Source organism: Trachemys scripta, chromosome 2 (genome assembly GCF_013100865.1).
Source record: "Trachemys scripta elegans isolate TJP31775 chromosome 2, CAS_Tse_1.0, whole genome shotgun sequence".
Lineage (NCBI taxonomy): Eukaryota > Metazoa > Chordata > Testudines > Emydidae > Trachemys > Trachemys scripta.
In genome coordinates, this window is record NC_048299.1 from 12,112,263 (window position 1) to 12,137,116 (window position 24,854).

Sequence of the window (24,854 nt, forward strand, 5' to 3'; positions counted from 1 at the left end):
GCACCCTCCTCCCTTCAGGGTTGCCTCCCAGGAGACCCTGGGCCAGGTTTCATGGGGTAAGCCCAGTGAAAGGTGCACAGGAAGTCCAGGGTCTGGATGTGTTCCACAGGTTCCCATGAAAACTCCTCTGGGCCTCCCAGTCAGATATTAGAGTCTTCCCTGGACTTGACGGGAGTCCAGAATCTGCTGGACCATGTATTCCTCTTGGTCCTGTATGGCTATCGGTGGAGGGGAAGGAGTAGTGCATTGTGGGAAGGGATTCTTGATGAAAAAGTTTAGGAGGAAGATGTGGAACATGGGTAGGTCTCAAGGGGTTCTGGCAGCTGCAATCAAAAGGTTACCTAGTTAAGTTGTTCAATAATTGCAAATGGCCCCAAATATTTATGGTCCAGTTTCGCAAATGGATCTCAGGTTTTGCCAGATCTTATCCCCTACCTTGTGATTAGAGGTCAGCTGATGGTGTTGGTTGGTGTGGCACTTGTACGCTGGCCTAGTCTCTTCTAATCAGTACCTGAATTCTTGATGTACTTGGTGGATGTGTGCGGTGAGGTCAGCAGTGATGGACATTGGCAAGTCAAGGGGGATTTCGGGGTGATACTGAGAATGGAACCCATAATTTGCAAATAAAGTGGTCTGCTGGGTTGTGGCATGCGTGGGGTGTGCAGCTGAAGGATGGGAGGCCGGGGCGTTCTCTGGGCTCAAGGGGCTGTGCCATGTTCATGGTGTCTCTCAGCAAGGCGGTCATCAATTCTGATACATAGGTCGATCAGGTCATCGAGATGGGAGGGGGGCTTGACCTGTGCTGGTTTGTCTGTTATAGCATCATTTAATCCAAAACTGATGACGCGGCACAGAGTCATTCCACACAGTGTCCATGGAGAGGCAACGGAATTTGGCTACGTATTGGGCAGCTGACTGACACTCTTGCTGTAGCGTTTGCAGCATGGCTTCAGTGGTTTGGGTGTGGTGGAGGGGTCACTGAAGATAGGCAACGTGGCCTAAATGAACTGCTCCAACTGGCCCAGGATGGGGCTGGACTGTTCCATGGGCGGGGAGGCCTAGGCTATGGCCTCCCCAGTGAGCAGACTAGTGATGAGCCCTTATCTGTGGGAACCAATTAGGGGTGAAGCAAGAAGAGGAGCCAGCATTGGTTTGGGAAACCTCAGAATTGAGCATGATCGCCACTAAATTTGTCTGGGAGCAGGATCTTTGGCTCCTGGGGGGCAAGAGCTGGGCTTGCCGGTGAAGCCGCCTGGGCTTGTAAGGTGGACACCTGTGACTGCAAGCTCTGTATGGCCCCTACCAGATCTGTCCGGAAAGTGTTGGTCCATGACAGTAAGATGGGTCCCTAGCCTTTGCACTGGGCTGCTTAAACTGTTGCCGATTGGGCCATCATGCCTAGTGGTGAAAGTGAGAGTTCGGTGGCCTACTTGCTGGAGCTGGGTCCAGGGTGGGAAGAGTCCAGGAAACAAGCCTATGGTCAGTACTAGATGGACAGAATCCAAATGCCAGAGCCAGGGGCAGGGGGGTAAACAGGAGTTGTAAGCAAGAGATGAATCTAGGGATCATTACTGGATAAACGGAAGCTGAATGCCAGAGTCAGAGGCCAACCAGAGTTGTGAGCCAGAGGCAGAGCTGGGGGTCAAAGCCAGAGGGGAGCAGAAGCTGGAGCAGAACTGGAACAAGGGCTGGAACAAGAAGAAGCAGAGACTGGAAGCAGGCTGAAGCAAGGACTGGAACAAGGGCAAGCGCTGCTGTGGGCATGCTATGCACTGAGCACATGCAGATCTGCTGTGGAGTCAAGCTTATAAGCAGGACTGCTCAACAAAGAACCAATTAGAGCTTCACTTCTCTTCACTTGTACCTGCTGTGAAAGGTTTTATCTGTTAACCCAGTAACCAGCCTCTGTCTGATGTTTTGCAGTCCCCAAATCACAGTTTTCAGCCAATGTATGCAGAGAGCTCCTGTTTTTTGTGCATGTGGTTTGTTTATTTATTTATTTAAACCAACATTTTCTCCTGGATCTTGAATTCTCTGGTGGAAACGTGCTCTTTCATAAACTAGATTTCTCTGAGGTATAAAGTATACATCAAACATAGCCAGAATCCTTTCTTAGTCATCTTTGTGATTGTCTTCAGTAAAGTCAAAGGATTTAAAGATATGCTATGTACTTCCCCATTGCATAAATTAAAGAAGATACCTGTATATCTCCAGTTTCTTTGCTGAGCTCGGTAACAACACAAAATATTGTTTCCAGTCTGTCCATTCTGAAGGTTTGTCAAAGCTGAGGTCCTCTGAGGCATTGAAGAGTGGCATGCTGATGAGGTCCTGCAACCTTTGTTGCTGTTTTCCTTCCTGTTTCTGTTTTAGTTTACTCCTGACACCATGTCACATTCTTCTGTACCAGATATAGACAATCACAGAGCTTGCTTGTACACAGCAGAGGTGTTTATTATAAGATCCTTTAATACTCTGCCAGCTTTAAATAAGGTCTTTCACACACAGCGCCACATGTGTTATGCTGTGGCCGAACAGTATAACACCGTTAAGCATTCCATTACTCATTCCTTCCTTTAACTGCACGATTGGTCCTGGAACTAGAGGGGGATTGTAGCGAGGCAGCCTGGCTCCCAGCTGCCCCTGTGAGGGATGAGCCAGAACAGCTGCCAGAGTGGGCGGAGTCACCGCCGCCTGTCCCCGCCCCCTGGAAGTCAAGGGGCGGGACAGGAAGTATAAAGGCCAAGCCACAGCGCTCAGTTGCTGGCCAGCAGCGGGAGAGGCCAGATGCTGGTGCCCGAGCTCCCTTGGGACCGAGCCTGCCGAGAGACCGGTATCCTGAGGAGGACTGGCCAAGCCAGCCCAGAACCCGGTATCCTGAGGAGGACTGGCCAAGCCGGCCCCGAGCCCAGTATCCTGAGGAGCGGCCTGAGCTCCCCCCCGCCGAGGGTCTGGAGGAACCGACCAATCTACACAGCGCTCGGTGCCCGGAGGAGCTCATGGTCTGGGACACGGCAGATGAGCCTCAGGATGTGCGGGTACCCATGGAGGAGGAGATGGGAAGTGGCCTGGGGATAGCAGACCCCGAACCCATGTCAGTGTGTTGCGGTCAGGATCCCCACTGACTGCGCGGCATACGGACTGCTGTGGATAGGGCCCCGGGCTGGAACACAGTGGAGTGAGTGGGCCTGTGTTCCCCCCTGCCACCCCACGCCGGGTGGCAGTCTCTCCTCCTCCCTGCCTGAGGGCCTGAGCCCCCTTAAATTGTTGTACTGTTGCTCAGCCCCCGCACTCAAGGGCCTGAGCCCCCTAACTGTTTGTTGCTCAGCCCCTGCCCCAAAGGGCCTGAGCTGTGACTGTTTGTGCCCCGCCCTGACCCAGGGTCTGGACCTCCTGAACTAACTGTTTGATTGCTCAGCCCCTGCCTGAGGGCCTGAGCCCCTGGACTTACTGTTTGTTCGCTCACCCTGCCTAAGGGCCTGAGCCCTATACTATGGTGGGCTGCCCGCCCGACCTAGGCCTGGGCGTGCAAGACCGAGCTGCTTCCCAGCCTCGTGTAGCGAGGCGGCCTGGCTCCCAGCTGCTGCCTGTGAGGGACGAGCCCCACCCCGGAACGTCTACAGGGATGCAATATGCATCAGCAACTGCCACGGAGACTAAAGCAACTCCTGTGTCAGGAAGCAGGGGCAGCAGCCTGGTCAAGTGGGATGTGAACATGAGGCTTCCTGTTATTGAGCAGAGCACTTGTGACAGGTTGGATCACAGAAACCCCCTTGGGAGCTGCCACCCGATGTGCCAAGACTACCTCTGCTCTGTTTTCCCTGCCAGCTCAGGACTCCAGCACCCTGTTTGCTGAGCCAGACTCTCCTGTCTGCTCCAACACGGACCCAGGGTTTGAATCACTTGTCCCAAAGCTGCAAGTTTACCTGAAAACAGCTCACAGTAGTGTGCTTGTCTCTAGCACTCAGATGCCCAACTCCCAATGGGGTCTAAACCCAGATAAATCCGGTTTACCCTGTATAAAGCTTATGCAGGCCAAACTCATAAATTGTTCGCCCTCTATAACACTGATAGAGAGATATGCACAGTTGTTTGCTCCCCCAGGTATTAATACATACTCTGAGTAAATTACTAAATAAAAAGTGATTTTATTAAATACAGACAGTAGGATCTAAGTGGTTCCAAGTAGTAACAGACAGAACAAAGTAAGTCACCAAGCAAAGCAAAATAAAATAAAATGTGCAAATCTATGCCTAATCAAACGGAATACAGAAATCTCACCCTCAGAGATGCTTCGGTAAGTTTTTTCTCAGACTGGACACCTTCCGGGCCTGGGCACAATTCTTTCCCCTGGTACAGCTCTTGTTGCAGCTCAGGTGATAGCTAGGGGATTCTTCATGATGGCTCCTCTCTCCTTTGTGTTCTCTTCCACCCCTTTATATATCTTTTGCATAAGGCGGGAATCCTTTGTCCTTCTGGGTTTCCACCCCCCCCCTCACTGGAAAAGCACCAGGTTAAAGAAGATGGATTCCAGTTCAGGTGACATGATCACATGTCACTGCAAGACTTCATTACTCACTTGCCAGCACACACATCTACAGGAAGACTCACAGGTAAATGCAGCTATCTGCAGACAATGGTCCTGGTTAATGGGAGTCATCAAGATTCCAAACCATCATTAATGGCCCACCCTTTACATAATGACAATAGGCCCTCAGAGTTATATTTCATATTTCTAGTTTTAGATACAAGAGTGGTACATTTATACAAATAGCATGATCACACTCAGTAGATTATAAACTTTTTAACGATTCCTAACGAGACCTTTTGCATGAAGCATATTCCAGTTACATTATATTCACTTATCATATTTTTATAAAACCATATAGACTGCACAACGTCACAGCACCGTCTTCTGACGCTGGTAAGAGGGGTTGAGAAGGTGGAGGGGGAGCTGTAATTTTGTTCAGGGAAAGGAGAAGGGGATGGGAGGAGCGGAAAAAGTATATGTGCTCTCAGTGGTTCAAGGTAAGGCAGGCTCACTGATCAGCCATGGGGCAAGTGGGATTTGTTCCTGCAGAGTGCTTGGGACAAGTGGAATAGGAGCCGGGCTATGGGCTTGTCTACATGTGGAAATTGACCGGAATAGCTATTTCAGAAAGGTTCCTTGGGTAGAGACTCTGTTCCGGAATAGCATACAGGTCTGTTGCATCTTATGCGCATTTAACATGCGCAATTTTAACTTTACGCGGTCAGCAAAAACAAAAAAGAGGAAAAACAACAGTTTTAATACTATGCCTGTAGTGCGGGCGATTTCGCCCGCCATTGAACTCAATGGGGTTTTGGCTACGCGCTAACCGCGGAATGGAACCCCCGCGTAAGATGAGACAGACCTGTACTGATTATTCTGGAATAAAAGTGGCTTTTATTCTGCTGTCCAGTATCCATATTATTCCAGGCATTCTGGTCAATTTCCCCGAAGAGTTGAGATTAAACGCCGCAGTGTTTGGTGCTTCATTTTTGTCCGTGAAACTATATCCGGTTGTATGATGGCTGGCGGAAATGTTCAGCAACTTCCACTAGCTCCTCCCCCGCTCACCAGGAGAAAGTTCTCTGCCACACAGTCACGTCACTCCTCTTTATACAGCCACTCCCTGCCAGCTCCCCAGTCCATTAATCAGAGAGAATCCCACCTGTTTCTTTTTGTAGCACCCTCAGGAGCTGGTGTCCCTGAGTTGGCACCATAATCAGGAGTGGCACCAGGGTTTTTGCCACCCTAGGCGGCAGTGCTCCTCCTCAGAGCATTCGGTGGCAGGGGTCCTTCCGCTCAGCATCTTCGGGGCGCTTCGGCGGCGGGTCCCGGAGCGAGTGAAGGACCCGCCACTGAAGTGCGCCGAATTGCCGTCAAGGACGGCAAAATGCCGCCCCCCATATCCTGCCGCCCTAGGCAACTGCCTAGGGTCGCCTAGTGGAAGCGCCGGCCCTGGCCATAATCTGGTCAGAGAGGAGAAGTATCATTATCCTCATGTTCTAAATGTTAAATCATTTGCCCAAGGCTACACAGCAAGCCAGTGGCAAAGCTGGAAAAGCTGTTGTAATATTGAAAAGGGTCTTTCTGCTGTATTTAACCATATTCCCTTTCATTAGGGCCAGTGAAAATGGACACTTGAAACTAAAAGATGGCGACCAAGATGTAGGACACACAAGGGTCACGCACGTTTAGCTGAGCCAGCGAACAGCTAAAAGATCCTGAGGAATCAAAGACCACGTAGTGTTGTACTGGGAATGAGGTCTGCAAGCCAGCAGTGGATTCAGCTTGGTTTTTTATTTACAGTAATTCCTGGAGCAGAATAGTTCTCTGCCAGCTCTTGTTCTCCTCTTTCCCGTTTGCCTTCCCCATGTGCTCCCTCTTAGCATTCCCCAGTAAGTCCCATGGGCCATCCTGATTATCACTACAAAAGTTTTTTTTTCTCCTGCTGATAATAGCCCACCTTAATTGATTAGTCTCGTTAGAGTTGGTATGGCAACGCCCATTTTTTCATGTTCTCTGTGTGTATATATATCTTCCCACTGTATTTTCCACTGCATGCATCCGATGAAGTGGGTTTTAGTGCACGAAAGCTTATGCCCAAATAAATGTTTGTGTTAGTCTTTAAGGTGCCACAAGTACTTCTCGTTCTTTTTGCTTTCCCAAGTCTGAGTGCAGGTGAATAAAACTCATCAGGGGCACAACAATGGGAGGGCAAGAAGCCCAGCCCCACCCCCGCCCCTTGGCCCCTGACTGGAGCAGGGTGGCGTAATGGCAGAGCCCTGTCTCTGCTGGCATAACGGAGGGGCAGCTGGTCCAAAGCTGAATGAGTGGCATTGCCACCTGGTGCATGGGGTCAGAACACCAGTCACGTTTAAAAGTTAGGGGTTTTTTAGCCTACCATTTCACTTGCATTTTAATTTGAGTGGTTTGCTTGGTGTCCCCTGAAGAAATGTATTTGCAACACTAGGTGATCATGTCCTTTTCGCTATTATAAGAGGCAGGGGGCAGGTCCAAATAAAAAAAAAAATGCTAAGGCGGGTTATGATTCAGAGCCGGTTCAGAACCCCGGTAGTGTTTTCAACTCTAATTCTCTTCTTACTCTGCACTCGCATAAAACCCTGCTGCTTTTATCTAGCTCTCAGTTATCCATGGGGAGAAAAATCTAATCAGGTTTTTGCTGCAGAATGGCAAGCCATCAGCCAACATAGCTAATGGGGAGCAATTCAGGTGTCACTTGCTTGGCTGTTGACATGAAAACCTGTGGGGAATCCTTTGAGTTCTGGGGGGTCTGTTTGGAAGCAGGTTTTCACTTTGTAGGGAAGCACCTTATTTAATTTGCCCAACCACGGAGATTGTTGAACCTCATGGAGTTTGAGATCTCTCAGGAGAAAATGCTATACAGACTATATCCTGCTCTGGTGATGATCTGGGAGATGGTCTGTTCCCTTTCTTATGCCGCACCCATCACTATGATTTCTAATTGCTTGTGATCATCGTTTGCCATTTCCTATGAAGGGAAACCTGTCCTTTCCCTACACTAGTGCGTCCTCACAGGCCACCTTGTTATGCAGATAACTTGCTAGGGATACAGGCATAGGGCAGAGGCAGTGCAGCTCTGAGGATATTTGTTTGCAGCATAACTGGTGCATGCATAGGACTTGCAAGAAGACTTCATCTTCCTCCCTCATACTGTCTGCAAAACCACTAAAGATGGGACTGTTTCGGGAGATGTGCAGGTGACCAGATGTCCCGATTTTATAGGGACAGTCCCGATTTTTGGGTCTTTTTCTTATATAGGCTCCTATTACCGCCCCCACCCCCATCCTGATTTTTCACATTTGCTGTCTGGTCACCCTCCTGAGGCAGCGCAGTTAAAGCAGAGTGAAAGCGTTTTTACTGTGAGGAGTTTCCTGCTTATTCTGTGGATAAAATCACTCAGAGGTAGGAGCAGAACCACACCAGGAGGAATAAGTATCACATCTGCTCACTGAGATTCTGGCTCTCTTAGGTTTCCTCTCACCTACAGATGGGGCCTGTGCCCCTCATAGCCAGTAAAATCTAGTGGGGAGGTCCTGGGTCCCTTGTTGGTGAGAGTGCTGGTGTGTTCCCGTTCCTTGGGAGCTGTATTGACAACTTCCCTTAAGCCAATGGTTGTCTGATCTCCAGGTGATGGTGTAAGGCTCTTCTCTTCATTCAGGCTTTTGTGTGAGAGGGTGAGCCCAGGGACGAAGGCAGGGGAGGGATAAGGGGTTGGAGATGGAGCAGAATCTGTGTACTGTTAATGAGATGCGGCTCTCCTCCTTTTTCAACATCTGGTACAAACTTCTTGGCTTAAACTCTGTTTATAAATAAAAACCTCCAGTGTGCTGGCTGTATTGTTCCTTCCTTCTTACCGATGGTTTATTTACCATAAACTCTGGCAATTATTTGCTGCAGTGTAAAGGCGGCAATTGAGGATTACAAACAGTGGCAGAAATGTCTGTACCCGTGCCGGTAGCAGCAGATGCTGGACTTCACATCTGCTAAAGTTGGCCTTGTGTAACGGGGGCTTGGGAATGTGGGGGTGGGGGTTGGTTTGGGAGTCATGTACACTGGGACTGTTTCACTAGCCCAAAATAGTGTATTAAGAGTCTGAGCCAGAGTTGTTATTTTTCTAGAATCATAGGACTGGAAGGAATCTCAACAGGTCATCTAGTCCAGTCCCCTGCACTCAAGGCCGGACTAAGTATTATCTTGAGCACCTCTGACAGGTGTTTGTCTACCCCTGCCCTTAAAAATCTCCAATGATGGAGATTCCACAACCTCCCTGGGCAATTTATTCCAGTGCTTAACCACCCTGACAGGAAGTTTTCCTAAGTAGCAATAAGTTACCGGGCCCCATTGTGCTAGGTGCTGTACAGACACATAACAGGCAGTTCCTGCCCTGAAGACCCTATAGAGGAGACAGAGAATGGGCAGGGGAAAGAGCATATTTATCTTCATTCTACAGAAGGGAAATGCCGTGCAGAGGGGAGGTGACTAGCCCAAGGTCGCACAGGCATAGTGTGGCAGAGTGGGCAATGAGCCAGCCTAACCCCTGCCCCCTCAGGAGGACTGTTTCAGGTGCTTACCCACATGTCTCTCCACCTGTTTCGTTTGGAAATCACATGACCTTTACAGCCCATTGTGGTTTTGACTAGACCCGGCACAGCTGGGATAAGAGGATTCATGTGGAGAAAGAAGTGTTGAAATCTGTGTAGCCCCCTCCTCTGAGGTGTGGCTTAAGCCTCCTCCCCTTCCTCTCCCAGCTACTTGGGATCCCCCGTACTTGGAGTGGCTTCTCCCCACTCCTTTGTGCAGGTCGGGACCTGTTTAGCTTTGTTGTTCTTGGCGCCTAGTGTCTTTGTTCAAGGTGACTCCTCACTCTGCCGCATACCCAGAAGTGATGTCCCTTGAGACATCCAGGGTAATACTGCAAGCTGGCCTGGAGTGCAAAGCCCAGTGCAAAGTGGAGAAACAGTAAATGCAACAAACTGCAGCAAAGGAATGCTTCACCAAATTGAACAGCAAAACAGAGGGTGGGAGCTTTACTGGGAACAGAAAACTCAGATCTGGGGAAGGAAAGGATTAATCATTACTAAACATTTTATAAATAACCCAATTCTCCACCTCCTAACACCAGCTTCCTCCCTGGCACCTCCCCGAGGTGGACGGCACGGCCCAGCTTGTGTGGCCTGAGATGGAAAGTTGGAATGCTGCGACATTGGTTGCAAAAATCACCTTTACTTTATCTTCACCCCCGAGTGGGGCAGGGATCTCTCCTGACTTGCTGGTTTCCCTGATCTGCAATCCTGGGCTCTCGCCTGGCCCTCGATCATAGAATCATAGACTATCAGGGTTGGAAGGGACCTCAGGAGATCATCTAGTCCAACCCCCTGCTCAAAGCAGGACCAATCCCCAGACAGATTTTTACCCCAGTTCCCTAAATGGCCCCCTCAAGGACTGAACTCACAATCCTGGGATTAGCAGGCCAATGCTCAAACCACTGAGCTATCCCTCCCCCTCTATAGCTGGTGGCAGGTTGGATCTCTCTAGGTACTGATCACTGCCAGAGGAGATGAGTGTGGGGGCCACATGGGGTCACATACCGCCCCCGCCCCGATTTCTGCCAGGGTGGGATTTGGGCTGAGCGCGATGGAGGGGGATGTGCCTGGGAAAGGCATCGGCACCTAGAGCTCCCACTGAGCCTGCTAGAAGATGCCCAGAGTTGGGATGAGAGATGGGGCTGGCAGTGCAGCTCGGCCAGAGAGGGTGCGGAGAAGCCCGCTGAGTCCCATCCCTTCCTCACCCTGCTCGGCAGTAGGTGTCTGGAGCCTGCTCTGCCCCACGCTGCGCTCACAATAGGAGGCGATGGGAGAAGTAAATGAGGAAGGAGCTGTGAGGGGAGAGGAGGAGGTGGTGGTGCTGGGTGTGGGAGGCGCAGGGGGAGTGGGAAAGGGGCCAGAGGCGATGCAGTGCCTCCCCCAAAACCTTTAAATTGTGCCTCCCCCGTCAAGAGTTACTGGTCGTCTCTGGGCACTAGATCCACTGGATCCGGGCAACTAGATCTCAGAGCAGCGCAAGCTCCTTTGGGGGCAGTGGGAATGTGGCAGGGACTCCCTGAGCTGCGCTGCCTGCCTCTCTCCCAGCTTCCCAACTTAAACTCGCTTTCTCAGACCTCCCAACAGCCCCAGGTTTTGCAGGACTAGCCCATTTTGAGCCACACAATCCCCTGTCCCGGTTCACGTGGCTCCTCTCCCAGGGGGCTGGCTGGGCTCTGTGTGTTGTAACCCCGCTCCTGGTGCACCGGGTCGCAGTGCTGCTCAGGTTTGGTCTGACAAAGGGTCGCAGGGCCAAATGTCAGTGAGTGACACCGTGACATGCCACTCACTCAAATGTGGGCCTGTCAACCCCACCATCAGGGGGGCTGGGCCAAACCTGAGCGGTGCTGCGACCCTGTGCCCGGGGTTGCAGTGACAAGCCCAGCCAGACCTGCAGGACAGGTGTCGCAGCAGCTGGTACTGGGGGTTGAGTGCAGGGTGAGCTTGCTCTGCAACTCCCCCCGGGACTCAATCCCCCAGGGGCAGCACCTAGGCTCCCAACCCATCCTGCTTTAGCCTCCTGCACAGTTAGGAGGGACGCCTTCTTTGTCAGGCTGGCCCTTCCTCTGTTAACTTGCTGAGGGCTGTGCAGCCCTGGGTTGTCGTTGTCCAGTGGACTGGTTGTCCAGATCACCCCATGCATAAAACCTCACTGGTCCCAGCGGCAGCTCCTAGTTTTGTCTGTTTTAACCCTGACTCCAACTAAGCTGTCAAAGCCCGCGGACCCCACTCCCAGCAATCTTCTAAAGGCTCAGTCCAGAGCTCCAGGAGCTGGCAAACCCCATAGGGGGAGGGAGGTGGGTTACACGTGAAACAAATCCATGGCAATCAAAGATGTGACATTTATTGTTAAGTTGTACAGTGTGGCCCCGCTGAAGGTCACAGCAGCAGCAGGGGATAGAACTTCTCTCAAGAAGCACAGGACCCCTGCACATTAGAAAAAGGAAGATCACTATTAGCAGTATATAGGGCCTATTGCATAGAATGGAGTATCTAGTAGAGGGGAGCAATGCATGCATATACAGGCACGCACCCACACAGGGAGAATCTTGTGGGACTCCCGCTGAGAAGGGGAGATGGGCCAAAGAAGAGGAACTGCCAAAGGACATGCTGCGAAAGCTGCTAGATTGACAAGGGAAAACCATTGGAGGAAGGTGCTAGGAAAGCCAAGAGGAGGGCAGGATGTGGAGGAGGCGGAGAGAGATCACCAGTGTTGAAGGCAGGAGGTAGTCAAGGATTATTGTTAGGTGCTATACAAACAACATGGTGAAAAGTGATGGGAAATTCTGTTTCTTTGCACAGTTTGGATCTCCACTGCTGTCATTTTTAACAAGGAGAGGTAGATTCTCAAATGACAGTGCTATTCCCTTCTGGTTTCTGATTGAATTTGTTGCCCACGAAAGCTTAGTAAAGTGACATCTTTGGCGCTTGAAGGCCTCTCTGAATCCACTATAACACAGAAAACAGCAGTTCAAGCTTTCTGTGTGCTGTCCTGATGTTGTGCTTCAGCTCCAACATGAAGAGGCCCTGCTCAAGTGGTGAGAAAAGACAGGGTAGTCCTTGTGGCCAATTCAGGTTCTCTGTGGAGACTGCTGAGAAGGGTGTGACGTTGTGCAGTCTATATGGTTTTATAAAAATATGATAAGTGAATATAATGTAACTGGAATATGCTTCATGCAAAAGGTCTCTTGTTAGGTATCATTACAAAGTTTATAATCTACTGAGTGTGATCATGCTATTTGTATAAATGTACCACTCTTGTATCTAAAACTAGAAATATGAAATATAACTCTGAGGGCCTATTGTAATTATGTAAAGTGTGGGCCATTAAGGATGGTTTGGAATCTTGATGACTCCCATTGTCTGCAGATGGCTGTGTTTACCTGTGAGTCTTCCTGTATATATGTGTGCTGGCAAGTGAGTAATGAAGTCTTGCAGTGACATGTGATCATGTCACCTGAACTGGAATCCATCTTTAACCTGGTGCTTTTCCAGTGAAGGGGGGTGGAGACCCAGAGGGACAAAGGGTTCCCGCCTTATGCAAAAGATATATAAAGGGGTGGAAGAGAACAAAGGGGAGAGAGGAGCCATCATGAAGAATCCCCTAGCTATCACCTGAGCTGCAACAAGAGCTGTATCAGGGGAAAGAACTGTGCCCAGGCCTGGAAGATGTCCAGTCTGAGAAAAAACTTACCGAAGCATCTCTGAGGGTGAGATTATCTGTATTTAGTTCGATTAGACATAGATTTGCGCATTTTATTTTATTTTGCTTGGTAACTTACTTTGTTCTGTCTGTTACTACTTGGAACCACTTAAATCCTACTGTCTGTATTTAATAAAATCACTTTTTATTTAGTAATTTACTCAGATTATGTATTAATACCTGGGGGAGCAAACAGCTGTGCATGTCTCTCTATCAGTGTTATAGAGGGTGAACAATTTATGAGTTTGCCCTGTATAAGCTTTATACAGGGTAAAACGGATTTATCTGGGTTTAGACCCCATTGGGAGTTGGGCATCTGAGTGCTAAAGACAAGCACACTTCTGGGAGCTGTTTTCAGGTAAACTTGCAGCTTTGGGGTAAGTAATTCAGACCCTGGGTCTGTGTTGGAGCAGACGAGAGTGTCTGGCTCAGCAAGACGGTACTGGAGTCCTGAGCTGGCAGGGAAAACAGGAACAGGGGTAGTCTTGGTACATTGGGTGGCAGCTCCCAAGGGGGTTTCTGTGATCCAACCCGTCACAAAGGGATCCAGCAGTGATCATGGATTTTGTGATATGGACACTTATTCACTAGGACCTGGGCTGTGATCTCAAACTCTGATCTCCAGGCCGTTCAAAAATGATCGCAGGCATTCAAATTCAGCACGATTGTCACCTCCTGGCTGGATTTCTGATCTGATTTTGTGAAGCAAACGTCTTCCAGTGTCCGCTAATTAAGGGTATGTGTGTGTTTGTGCTTTTATCCATTAATCTCATCTATATAAACCAGTCTCGGGTTTTAAAACCATCATTAAGTAAAACCAGGTTTGCGTGGGGCTGGACATCATGCAATACTATGGAAGATCTGGTGCTTGTGCACTCTCTTCCACTATCATCAGTGCTTGCTGGAGTGCTACTGTTGCTTCTGTATTCAAGGTATCCAGGATATCATTAAGGGGCTCAGAAACGTGGGGAGTAGATGTGGACATTGGTTGAAAGTTGTCTCCCCAAGTATTCAGATGATCAGTAGTTGGTTGTCTAGTGTCGAGACCCAGTCCAAAAGGATCTGTATTCACCTGAAGCTGGGAGTCCAGATCAAACTGCTGTAACAGCTCAGAGTTCCAATTTCCATGAGTATCGTCAATATCTAAAAGCCCTTCTTCCATCAGGAGAAGGGAGCTGGATTTTAATAACAGCTGAGGGTCATTTCTCTGCCATGGACTTGTACTGTATAATTCTGAGGAATTTAAATTGGAGGAAGGTTGATACTTTGCTTGCAAATTTTGCATGTCTGAATCAGCTGGGCATGGGATATCTGTGCCACTGATGCCAGGAAAGTTTTTGCTTGTGCTTTTTAAATTACTGGCCCCTGCAGACAACAAAAGTGTACTGGACTCTAAAAGATTTCTATCTTCCAAGGGAAGGTCAATTTCTTTGTGTGACGCTCCTAAATGACTTAATGTAGAAAAGGTTCCAGTCCTGATCTTTGAATCTTGATCATCCAAACCAGCCATGTTTTCCATTTTATGTAGACATGTGTCATAATGCTTTCCTTCACTGGTCAGACTCAGTCTAGAGTCTGCTGAAGCTGTTGGTCCCATAGACGGCTGTCTGCCTTCCTTGGTTGCCAGAGATTCTTCCTGAGAGTCTCCTGATGGAATCAAAGATGAGCAATTGGCATCCCCCTGTTGTGCAGTTTGCACATTTAAATCAGGTTGGTCATGAAATTCAAGACTAGGTGCCTCATGTAAATTGCTAGCATTACTCAAACTGTCTGCACCAGGAGTCAACAAAAGCACATTGGACCCTAAGACTTCAGTGCTGTCTAAATGTGGAAAACGTTCACTTAGTCCATCTCCCAGGTGGTACCCCGAACTCTGCGGTGAATCTTGTGGGGTTGCCTCTGCTCTTCCAATCTGAGTAACGGCATCTGATGCTTCCTCTTTCTTGTTGACCTTTTGCCTTGACTGGCTTGAGGAGCTTCCAATCTGGGAAGGTTCCTGCTGATCTCCATTGTTTGTTTGCTCTGAAAGTTTCGGTGAAGGTTTTGTAAGACTTTCCTTTGGATTCCTTACTTTATTTGAGGAATAGCCAAATAATGTCACCAAGGCAGACTGGGGCTTAGTGGATTTCTTTTTCCCTGCAAGCGCTTTCTTTGAGGTGCTGTCTTTATTTTCGGAAGCAAAGAGCCTAGCAAACGGATTTTTCCCAAGACTGGAAGCTTTTGCGAGTGTATCTTTCCTGGCATGACCATTTCTAGTCCCTTTGCCTTGGGGAGCACTAGCCGTTCCATTTGACTCACTTTCATGTTGGGGTTTCACATCCACGTTCCCATTTCCTGCTAGGTGAGTTTCAGGTTTGTCTGCTGTTTCATTAGATCTGAAAGCTTCTAACTTTTTGCCCAGTGGCTCAGAAATGTGGAGGATGCTCTGTCCCAAAGGGTCATCTTGACCCTTTGACTTGAGTTTAGTATCTTCTGAGCTGCTGGGCTTATCGTGTGAGATCCCAGTAGTGCTAGCTGCATTCAGATGTGTGTCCATTGATCCTGAAATGTCCCTAGTAGATAATTTAACATTATCTATCAAAATATCCCCTTGTGGGCTATTTACTAGGGGATCATATGTATTTTGAGATTCCATTTCTGGTAAGTAGGACCCAGTTTGATCATCTGTTCTCCCTGCTTGTCCAGCTGAAGAGATGGCGCTTCCTTCTGGCTTGCTTTCCTGAGAGAGATGACCAGGAGTATGCGCCACAAATTCATAACACTCTTTGCTCTCTGGCTGCATTTTCTTCACCTTCTCAACCGCTGCCCCAGTGCTTTTGAGGTCTTCTCCACATCCCTGCACGTTTGCCTCATACGTTAGTGGCATTAGGTGTCCAGAGAACTCTTGGCTGTCTGTCTCTGAATCCTCATGCACCTGCTCAGCTGTCTGGAGTAATGGCCCCCAAACTCCCAGCTCCGGTGAACCAGCCGCTGCGTAAGACGTCACTGACTTACTGGGGAGGCAAGTTGTTTCATTGCCTTTGACCGCATCATGTTCAGCTGGATGTATCTGAGGTTCAGGCTTATGCTGGGAAGAAATGTAACCCCCTGCTCCGCATTCTGGTACCATGTTTGCAACGCTGTGCGTCTCAGCTTCTCCTGGTACGTGAGAGGCCAGTGCGCCACTCCCGGTATCCTCGGGATGCTGCTGGTCCTGTGTATTGGAACTCATGGATAGAGTCAGTTCAGGCAAATTAACGATACTTTTGGGAACAGATTCAGCTCTCGCTATGCTAAGGTTTATGTTTCTTTCATTAAACAGGCCCTCGGTGGAGCGAGTTACACTAAGCTTGTTATCCTTCGGCAGGAGTTCTGCAGTACAGAGAGCACCAGCCTGAACGGCTCTTGTAGATGCCCCATTAGTAGCTCTTAATGCTTTTGAATGGGAGATGAATGAAGCATGCGCAGGAGGTTTCACAGGCACCAAGGCTAACGGCGAGATGGCAGGAACACTCTTGCTCTCCAGTCTGGGTTTACTCTGCTGGAACACAGCAACTTTCTCTGATACTCTGCTCCCTTGCTTTCCTTTCGGAGCTGTCGCCACGTTTCCCTCCACGGACCCCAGCTTCTTTTTACCGTCTCTGAGCGCTCCTTTCCCACCTCCTGCTTTCACCCAGGAAAAACCTGGCCCTGCCTCCTTTAGAAAGGTGACCCTAGGTAACAGGCTTGGTTTCTCTTTCATAGCCATTTCTGCTATTGATTTCCCATCACGTGTCTTGAGCATAACCCCATCTGCTCTGCTGCCCGCAGCCTGGTAGGTTTGTAAATTCAATGCAGTGTCTCGCCCCTCACTCTTTCCAGGTTTGTCGGGGTTTCTGGGTGCCTCTGCAGAGCTTTTTTTCAAAGGCGGCCAGCTAGTTCTGAACTGGTTTCTCGAGACAAACTCACTGCGCAGCTGCCTCATTCCATCAGGTGGCCCCAAGCTGAGATGTGGATGTGAATTAAAGGATCTGGGTTGCAGTTTCTCTGTCTCCACAATTTTCTTTTCTGCCTTGTTATATCTGTTCCTGGGCTCTGATCCTAGGCCTGGTGTTAGCATTGCGTGTAGCTGCTGATCCTGTTGTTTGCATTCAATCTTTTCCTTCTTGCTTCCTCCCCTGGCTTTGGCAAGCTGCTGGTAATGGACTTCACAGTAAAACGCCCCGTGGAGGGCAGTGTAGTTATGCAAGCTGTAAAACACACATCAGGACAGCAGTTGAGTACTATGTGTGAGGAAAAGAATTATTAGTGCTAGTTGAAAGGTTTGCGTCAAAATTCTTTTATGATGGACATTTTTGGTTTTTGATTAAAATGAAAATTTTCACTAGAAGTTTCTGGTTTCTATGGAATTTTTTTTTTTTTGGTCAAAAAACCAGACACCTGCAAACTGAAATATTTCTATTTGGATATCCTGCTGCAGTGCACCATGGGCGTTGTAGTTCCATTTCCTCATGTCCCCATTCTCCTCTGAGTCAGGCTCTCCAAACAGACTTCATCTCCCTTGATGCACTATGAGCAGGGATTCCCATGACACAAATGTCTCACCTCTCCATGGGGGCGACCATGGTGTATCCTGGGAGATGTAGTCTGACCAGGAAGCTCAGCTACAGAGGAGAGAATGGGAGCAAGAGGCCTCCAAACAACAACTCCCATCAGAAGCCACAGCAGCATTTCCAAATTGCAATATTTCTCTTTTCAATTTTTCACCAAAAAGCCAAATTTTTCATGGAAAATTCTGAGGAGAACATATGATTTTTGTTGTTGAATTTTCCACAGAAAAAAGCCCATTTTCCAACTAAGTCTGATTATTATCACAGTGCATGTGTTAAGCACTAACAATGTCTGACCCAGGCACCACACAATGTAGAACAGAGGTTCTCAAACTGGTGTCTCCACCTCTTTTGGATGGCTGTGAGATTTCCCAGGTGGCCCACAGATCCCCATCTTGAGGTTCAAGCTGGTTTGTGAGCTCCCTCCCCTCTGTATACTGCTAGATCAGTCCTAATGTGGCTAGGGCTGCCAGGTATCTGATTTTCGAAAGGGACCTGTGCAGTGTCCAGTCAGATGTACTGACTGGACACCAAAAGTCCAGTTACCATGGGAGACGGGGAGGTCATCAACTCACACCAGCCCCTGCTCAGCCAGGGGTGCCTCCTACTTGCATCTCATGGGCAGGCAGGCTCCACATCAGGGGGCTGCAGTTCTTGTCCCAGCCCTGGAGCAGAGGGAGTCAGCTTGTGAGGGGAGGAGGCAGGTGTAGGGGATTGGGCAACGAGGAGGGGGGAGAGCAGTTAGTGATGGGGGAGGGGGAGAGAGGAATGAGCAGGGTGGCAGGGCCTAGGGAAGAGGTGGGGTGGGAGCGGGGCCTCAGAGGGAGAGGCAGAGCATGGGCAGTGGGAGGTTCCTGCACTCCTGCTGTAGTGTCCGGTTTTCAGACATTAGAAAGTTGGCAACCCTGACCTGTGGCTGACTCTCGCCCCAAGATCTTAACGACACACATCAAGAGCGATGTGTGTATTTTTACTTTTGGAATGACCCTGTTGCATCAAATAGCAGGTGTCATTTCCAAATGTGCCTGGGAGAGGATACCTCCTACCAAGTGTTCATTCTTCTTACTGCAACTTCCTCAGTATCCTATGGGCTGGTCAAAATATCCTACATCAACACCTGCTAGAATAAAGAAAAGGGGAAAGCTCCTTGTGTCATCTTCTCCTTCCTTCTGGAGCAGGGCTAAGCACAGTGTGATCTTGCATGATAACTCAGCATGTCAGTACGTTACAGTAATACAGCGTGGGGACAATGGGAGGTCTTTGTGGGGTGGGGATGAAGGAGTCTAGAGTAATAAGTGTCATTCCTGATAATGAAGAGGTTCCATTCTATTCTGCCCTAGAAATGTTCACTATGTGGTAACGTTTGAGCTGCAGGCATTTTATTATGGGAGTTAAGGCTGGGGAATCTCAGAGCCAACTCACAGTGGCTCTTCATGGTTCCTTAAAAACAAGTCCAGCTGGAAGGGCTAAAATAGCAGCTTTCGAAATATTGTGGCTCTCTGACAACACTGGTTCAAATCCCAACTGGTTCAGCTAAGTCCTTCACCCTTCTGATGAGGCCATCCATCCTCTCACACACAGTAAGCTGCATGGAGTTTACCAAGGGGTGTGGTGGATTCTCCCTCATTTGAAGGATTTAAAGCAAGATTGGGGTGTCTTTCTAAAATACATGTTCTAGCTCAACCACAGCATATGGGCTTGATGCAGGAATCACTGGGTGAAATTCAATGGCCTGTGTAGGAGGTCAGCCTAGATGATCAGAATGGCCCCCGCTGGCATTAAGATCTATGAATCTAGGTCAATAAGCTGAGTTGCAAGCAATGTACTGTGTGTGAAAGATATTGAAAGCTGATGCTCTGTCACCGCTTAAAGATCTCAGGACATTTTTGCAAGGTTTCACCTTGCTGTCCTTTCCCCTTTTTGCCATTGTTGTGCAATGCATTGTGTGCTGGTTCGTTGCCAGTCTCCACTCCAGAGGTGGCTGCATGTCAGAAGTAAAATAATTCCTTTATGCTGAGTATTATTGTACCAGTGCAGAGGGTCCTCCTGTGGTAAAGCCAGCAGCAGGAGGGCGAGGGCCCAGGAAATGCCATGGTTCACCTTTCAGTTACCTCCTAATACTTCCATCAGGGATGAGGAGCTTGGGGAGCCTTAGAGAAAGCAGAGGGAATGTTCGCAGAGCCCAGAATCCACTGGGAACGCTGCTCCAAGCCCCATAGTTCCCACAGCCTCAGCAGGGAATACATGCCTCTCTGTGGTGACCTGTTGGCATGCCCCTTCTCCCTGGTTAGCATGACTGCTGGGGGCCACGCTGTCACTGGCTGCCTTGCCCCATGGCGGCTGGGGGGGCCGTGCTGTCACTGGCTGTCTTGACCCCTGATGGCTGGGGGGGCCACGTTGTCACTGGCTGCCTCGCCCCATGGCGGCTGGAGAGGGCTGTGCTGTCACTGGCTGTCTTGACCCCTGATGGCTGGGGGGGCCACATTGTTACTGGCTGCCTCACCCCATGGCAGCTGTGTGAGGGGGTATGCTGTCACTGGCTGCCTCGCCCCATGGCGGCTGTGGGGGCCGTGCTGTCACTGGCTGCCTCGCCCCATGGCGGCTGGAGAGGGCTGTGCTGTCACTGGCTGTCTTGACCCCTGATGGCTGGGGGGGCCACATTGTTACTGGCTGCCTCACCCCATGGCAGCTGTGTGAGGGGGTACGCTGTCACTGGCTGCCTCGCCCCATGGCGGCTGGGGGGGCCGTGCTGTCACTGGCTGCCTCACCCCATGGCGGCTGGAGAGGGCCGCGCTGTCACTGGCTGCCTTGCCCCATGGCGGCTGTGTGGGGGGGTACGCTGTCATTGGCTGCCTCACCCCATGGCGGCTTTGGGGTGGGGAATGCTCACTGTCACTGATTGCCTCACCCCATGGCGGCTTGGGGGTGGGGAATGCTCACTGTCACTGATTGCCTCACCCCATGGCTGTGCTGTACTCAGAAAACCCAGTACGAGTCCGTGCTGCTTGAAATGTCATTAACTCCCACACAGATGTCTGCTGAGGTGCAGGTGAAGTCTATGGGGAGCAGGCCTGGGGGCTGCAGCTGCTTCCTGCTTGTAGCCCCACCTGCCTTCAGCAGGATTCCTGATCCACAGAGCCCTGGCACCATGTGTTTGAGGAGGGCAGTCTTCAAGCTCCAGGGACGGGGAGAGAGATTATATCACAGAAACACTGCTCCCCTTTCTGTGACCGCTGCAGAGCTCTTCCCTACCAGAGTTACTGGAGGGGATTGCTGGGCCCACTCTTTGTAAACCACTTTGAGATCCCTCAGGAGTAAATGGCACCTAGTCCCACTACTTACCTTAGCTTCCTCTTGCAGAGCTTGCAGCAGAAGCATGAGTGGTGCAGAAGGACCTTGTTGGCTGCCACACACTCCATAGAAGAGACAGGCTGGAGGCATGAGGAACATACCTCCTTCATCATCAACTGAAATGACAAACCCAAAGTTAAATAACACTGTGACCCCAACACCTGCAATTAAACATGCAACATCATTTCGCTGATTTGGCTCCTCTTGTTTAACTGTCTCGTCATATTACAAATGTTAATTCTTTTCTTAAGCTCTCAAATTCCTGGTTGGTCCAAGCTATTTGCTGTCATGTATAGGATCAGAGTTTGGGGTCCAGTTAGGAATGGGTGAATGAGTCTGGAAGCGACAAGAATTGCCCTGAACCTTTCCCCCACAAGCGGATAGAAACATTTAAAAAGTTTGAGTAAAAAGACAAATCGACACACCTAGGACCTGATCCTGCAAACTCTTAGAGTAACCCTATTAAAACCAGATGGCCCAATCCCCAGTGTAAGAAATGCTCTCATAGGTTGTGCAGTTAAAATCACACAAAGGCAGCAAATGTAAATGTTATTTCTCCATTAGCTACAGTAACAAGCCCGGGGCGCACATTCCTACAGTATGTTTTACTATGGCCCATATTTTACAAGGTAAACCCCATATTGAGGCCTGATTCTGCAAACGCTAACTTACGTGAACTGTCCCAGTGAATCGCTTTGGAATGCATTGCACAGCCCTATCGCACCCCTCGCCACTTTGTTTCTGGGCAGCAAAGGAGCAGAGACCCCAGCTCAGCTACTGAAGTAGCCACAAGTAGTTTGTATGGGCAGTTGCCATGGTGGTCTATAAAGTAGGTAGTTCATTGAGATCTGTTTTCACAGTGACACTGTTCAGCAGAAGCTCATTTGGCCTGATGAATCCTTTCTTAAACCTAGTCTGCAGAGCCTTCACTGAGACTGGAAGAGGGGTTGGTAGGAGCTGACCCCCTGAACTCAAGAAAAGCCTAACGCTCTGATTCATTGCACCAGTGACTTAGTAACTAGAGCTGGGCCAACATCCACTGGTCAAATGAATGAAAAATCTGATTTTTCCTGAAAGGATTTCCATGTTTGCTTTGCTTTGGTTCTGGTGTGTGTTTTGCTGCTGTTCTCTGATCACTTGCGCTCTGTGTCTGCTGGCAGGTTTGCCAGTTTGCTGAATGTAATTCCCTAGGGAACCTGTAAGAGATTGAGGCAAGTGTACGTCCTACCTTTTAGGGGGAGTAGGCCTGGGGACAACAGTTTCAGTCCTGACCGAAGGCAACACCAAGGACTATTCCATTACAACATCACACCCACACGTGTCTGAAATGGGACTCGATAAGGGGGAAAACGTTGTGCTCTTTATTTTTAATTGATGCATAATCATTTTAGACTCTACTTTTTTACCTTAAAAGTCCCAGGTATATGAAGTCATTTTGCTTTTTGCTGGATGACTGACTCCTGGGAGGACAGGCAAGCTAAAATTAGAGCATTTTTAGGCCCTAGTTGAATGTCTGAGTCTTTCACAAGGTAAGCAGGTGGTAACAAGCAAGCAAAAAAAAGTACGTGCCATCTGATGAAAAATTCCAGCCCTACTCTGTTTCCCAGTCTGCAATGATGTCATAATCCCACTAGTTTTCTAGTCCTTCATAGCATTCCTCCCAAACTGAGGGGGACCAACCTCTGCACTGTTCCATGGAAAGCTGTATCAGCTCAGATATAAGGGTGCAGTGGGAGCTTTGCACTCTATTGATTCTTTAAAAAGTATAAGAAAAAAAAGGGATGCCTGACTGGGAATATCATAATATAATATATGGAGCTATACCTATCTCCTAGAACTGGAAGGGTCCCTGAAAAGTCATTGAGTCCAGCCCCCTGCCTTCACTAGCAGGACCAAGTACTGATTTTGCCCCAAATCCCTAAGTGGCTCCCTCAAGGATTGAGCTCACAACCCTGGCTTTAGCAGGCCAATACTCAAACCACTGAGCTATCCCTCCCCGATTAGTTGATGTTGCGACCTGGTTTTCATTGCCTAGAACTAGATATTGATAGAACAGCATTCCAAAGAGAGCGGCAGCGCTTTAATGTTGCCAGTATAAACTAGCCCTTAGTGCTCTAAAATCCACACAAAGACTCCAGTTTTACTTTAGAAGTATTGTCAAGGAAAACAGCATTAATTAAAATAGAGGGAAGATGAAAGATACTAAGAGATAAGGGTAATGTGGTAAGGGTAATGTAATCGTGACTCATGCGCCTTACCCATTTCTTGAACAATGGGACTGAGTGTCATCAAAGAAAAGCAAGTAGCGGAGACTGTCGATGGCTGTATGATCAAAGGGATTGCTGGACATCAGGAAAGGTGCCCATAATAGAAAGCCTATTCTAAGGCGTGGTCTACTCTTCAAATTTAGGTTGACATAGCTGAGGTGCTCATGGATGTGAAAAATGTACCCCCTTGAGCACTTTAGCTATCTCAACCTAACCCCCAGCGTAGACGCAGATAGGTCAATGGAAGAATGCTTCTGTCAACCTAGCTACCGTTGCTCGGCAAGTTGGAGTTCCTACAGTAATGGAAAAGCCCTTACTGTCGGTGTAGTTTGCGTCTACACTACTGGGTTACAGCGACATAGCTATAGTGCTATAGCTAGTCTGTTGTGCCTGTAGCGTAGACATGGCCTAAGAACTGGTCTATGGTCAACATTGACTAATGAGATACCAGATACTGTCCTCAGTCAACACAGTAACTTACATTTATCATGAAAAATGAACACAGAAAACAAATGTCAACTTTTGACAATAATTCATCCAATCTACATGAGCCAAGGGATCTCACCTATCAATGTCACTCCTCAAAGTGCTGTATCTTTGTGGAAAAAGGAGTCTGAAGGAAATGACAGAAGTTGGCATGTATCATAACTTTGTATTTCCTGGTTTTCAGAGGCTTAAGATTAGCCACTTTCCACATTCTGAAAGGGCACTAGGTAGTCCTGGGCAACCTTTATTCTGCGCTATCAAGGTGTTTGGGCAGTTAATTCAAGTCTACAGCCTGCCGTTAGTATTCGTTGTCACCAGGTGCTCTGAGCAGGAAAGCAATTGCACAAAGCTTTTACGGTCTTCGGCATTACAGGTGTTTTGGCCTTTTGGCTAAGATCAAGCGTGGTATAACTTTACTATTTGATACCTCCTTTATTGGGGGATTAGATCCATTCTTTGTAGGGCACAGAATCAATGAGTAGTAAGTTGTTTCCATTTCCAGCTACTATGATTCTGTGATTATCAATCCAGTATTTCTACTAGTTACTAGCCTCCCCAGTGCCCCGGGGTATGAATGTGTGAGAAACAGAACCGTCGGTTAGGCCCTCCCAATCCCACACTTTGCAGTGTGAAAGGCTCCTCATGTTCAACTCTTTCCCTTGGGCTGAAGCAAATATATTTAGTTGGGTTACAGGTGAAGGTCTGTGGTTTGACTAATGGAGTTGGGAAGTAATTTTAATAATCATTTGGGAGGCATGCAGAATGTTTCTTTAGTTGAGCTAGTCTAGAGGCTTCTGATTTGGAGCTATGTCCATTCTTAGTGATATGTGAAAGTTCTCTGGCTTCTCTTTGGGCTGAGTAATGAAGAGCAAAGTAGAAAGACCTGAGTCTGGGGGCCAGAGCATGATTCAAAGCCCCTTTCCTTTCCCAAGCCTATTTCACAGATGACAAAACTCCAGCCAACTCACATTGAGATGGTGATGCAACTTGGTAACAGTTGGGAGGTTCAAATTTCAGGCACAGACTCCACCTCTACCAGGGCCGGCTCTGGCTTTTTTGCCACCCCTAGCTGGGAGTGCGGCAGGGGAAGGCGCCGAGCCCGGCCGTGGCCCCGCTCTTCCCGACCGGCCGGAGCGCCAGGAGGAGGGCGGAGAGCCTGGCCGTGGCCCCGCTCTCCCCGACCGGCCGGAGCACCGGGAGGAGGGCGGCCCCGCTCTTCCTGGCTAGCCGGGGCCCCGCTCTCCCCGACCAGCCGGAGCGCCGGGAGGAGGGCGGAGAGCCCGGCCGCGGCCCCACTCTCCCTGGGTGAGCACCGCCCGCCTCCAGGTGCCG

The 24,854-nt window shown here is 49.1% G+C and overlaps 2 protein-coding genes across 4 annotated transcripts in view; one reads left to right on the forward strand and one right to left on the reverse strand.

The window, feature by feature from the left end:
- Positions 1–24,854, forward strand: part of LOC117871998 (solute carrier family 22 member 13-like) — a 57,818-nt gene that overhangs the window by 17,811 nt on the left and 15,153 nt on the right. The window contains exon 10 of one of the 3 annotated variants that reach the window (XM_034759925.1): positions 20,779–20,901. The exons of 1 other annotated variant lie outside the window; for it this stretch is intronic. In XM_034759925.1, coding sequence (XP_034615816.1) covers position 20,779 — 1 coding nt within the window. In that variant the 3' untranslated portion in view covers positions 20,780–20,901. Of the gene's footprint in view, positions 1–6,144; positions 6,555–20,778; positions 20,902–24,854 lie in introns of those variants that run through there. One more of the 3 variants, XM_034759924.1, reaches the window with a different exon arrangement.
- LOC117871995 lies at positions 13,319–20,889 on the reverse strand. The gene is made up of 2 exons (XM_034759923.1): positions 20,761–20,889; positions 13,319–17,058 (listed from the first exon to the last, which is right to left on the reverse strand). Exons 1-2 carry the CDS (start codon positions 20,880–20,882, stop codon positions 13,701–13,703), a joined length of 3,480 nt encoding a protein of 1,159 aa, XP_034615814.1. The 5' UTR covers positions 20,883–20,889; the 3' UTR covers positions 13,319–13,700.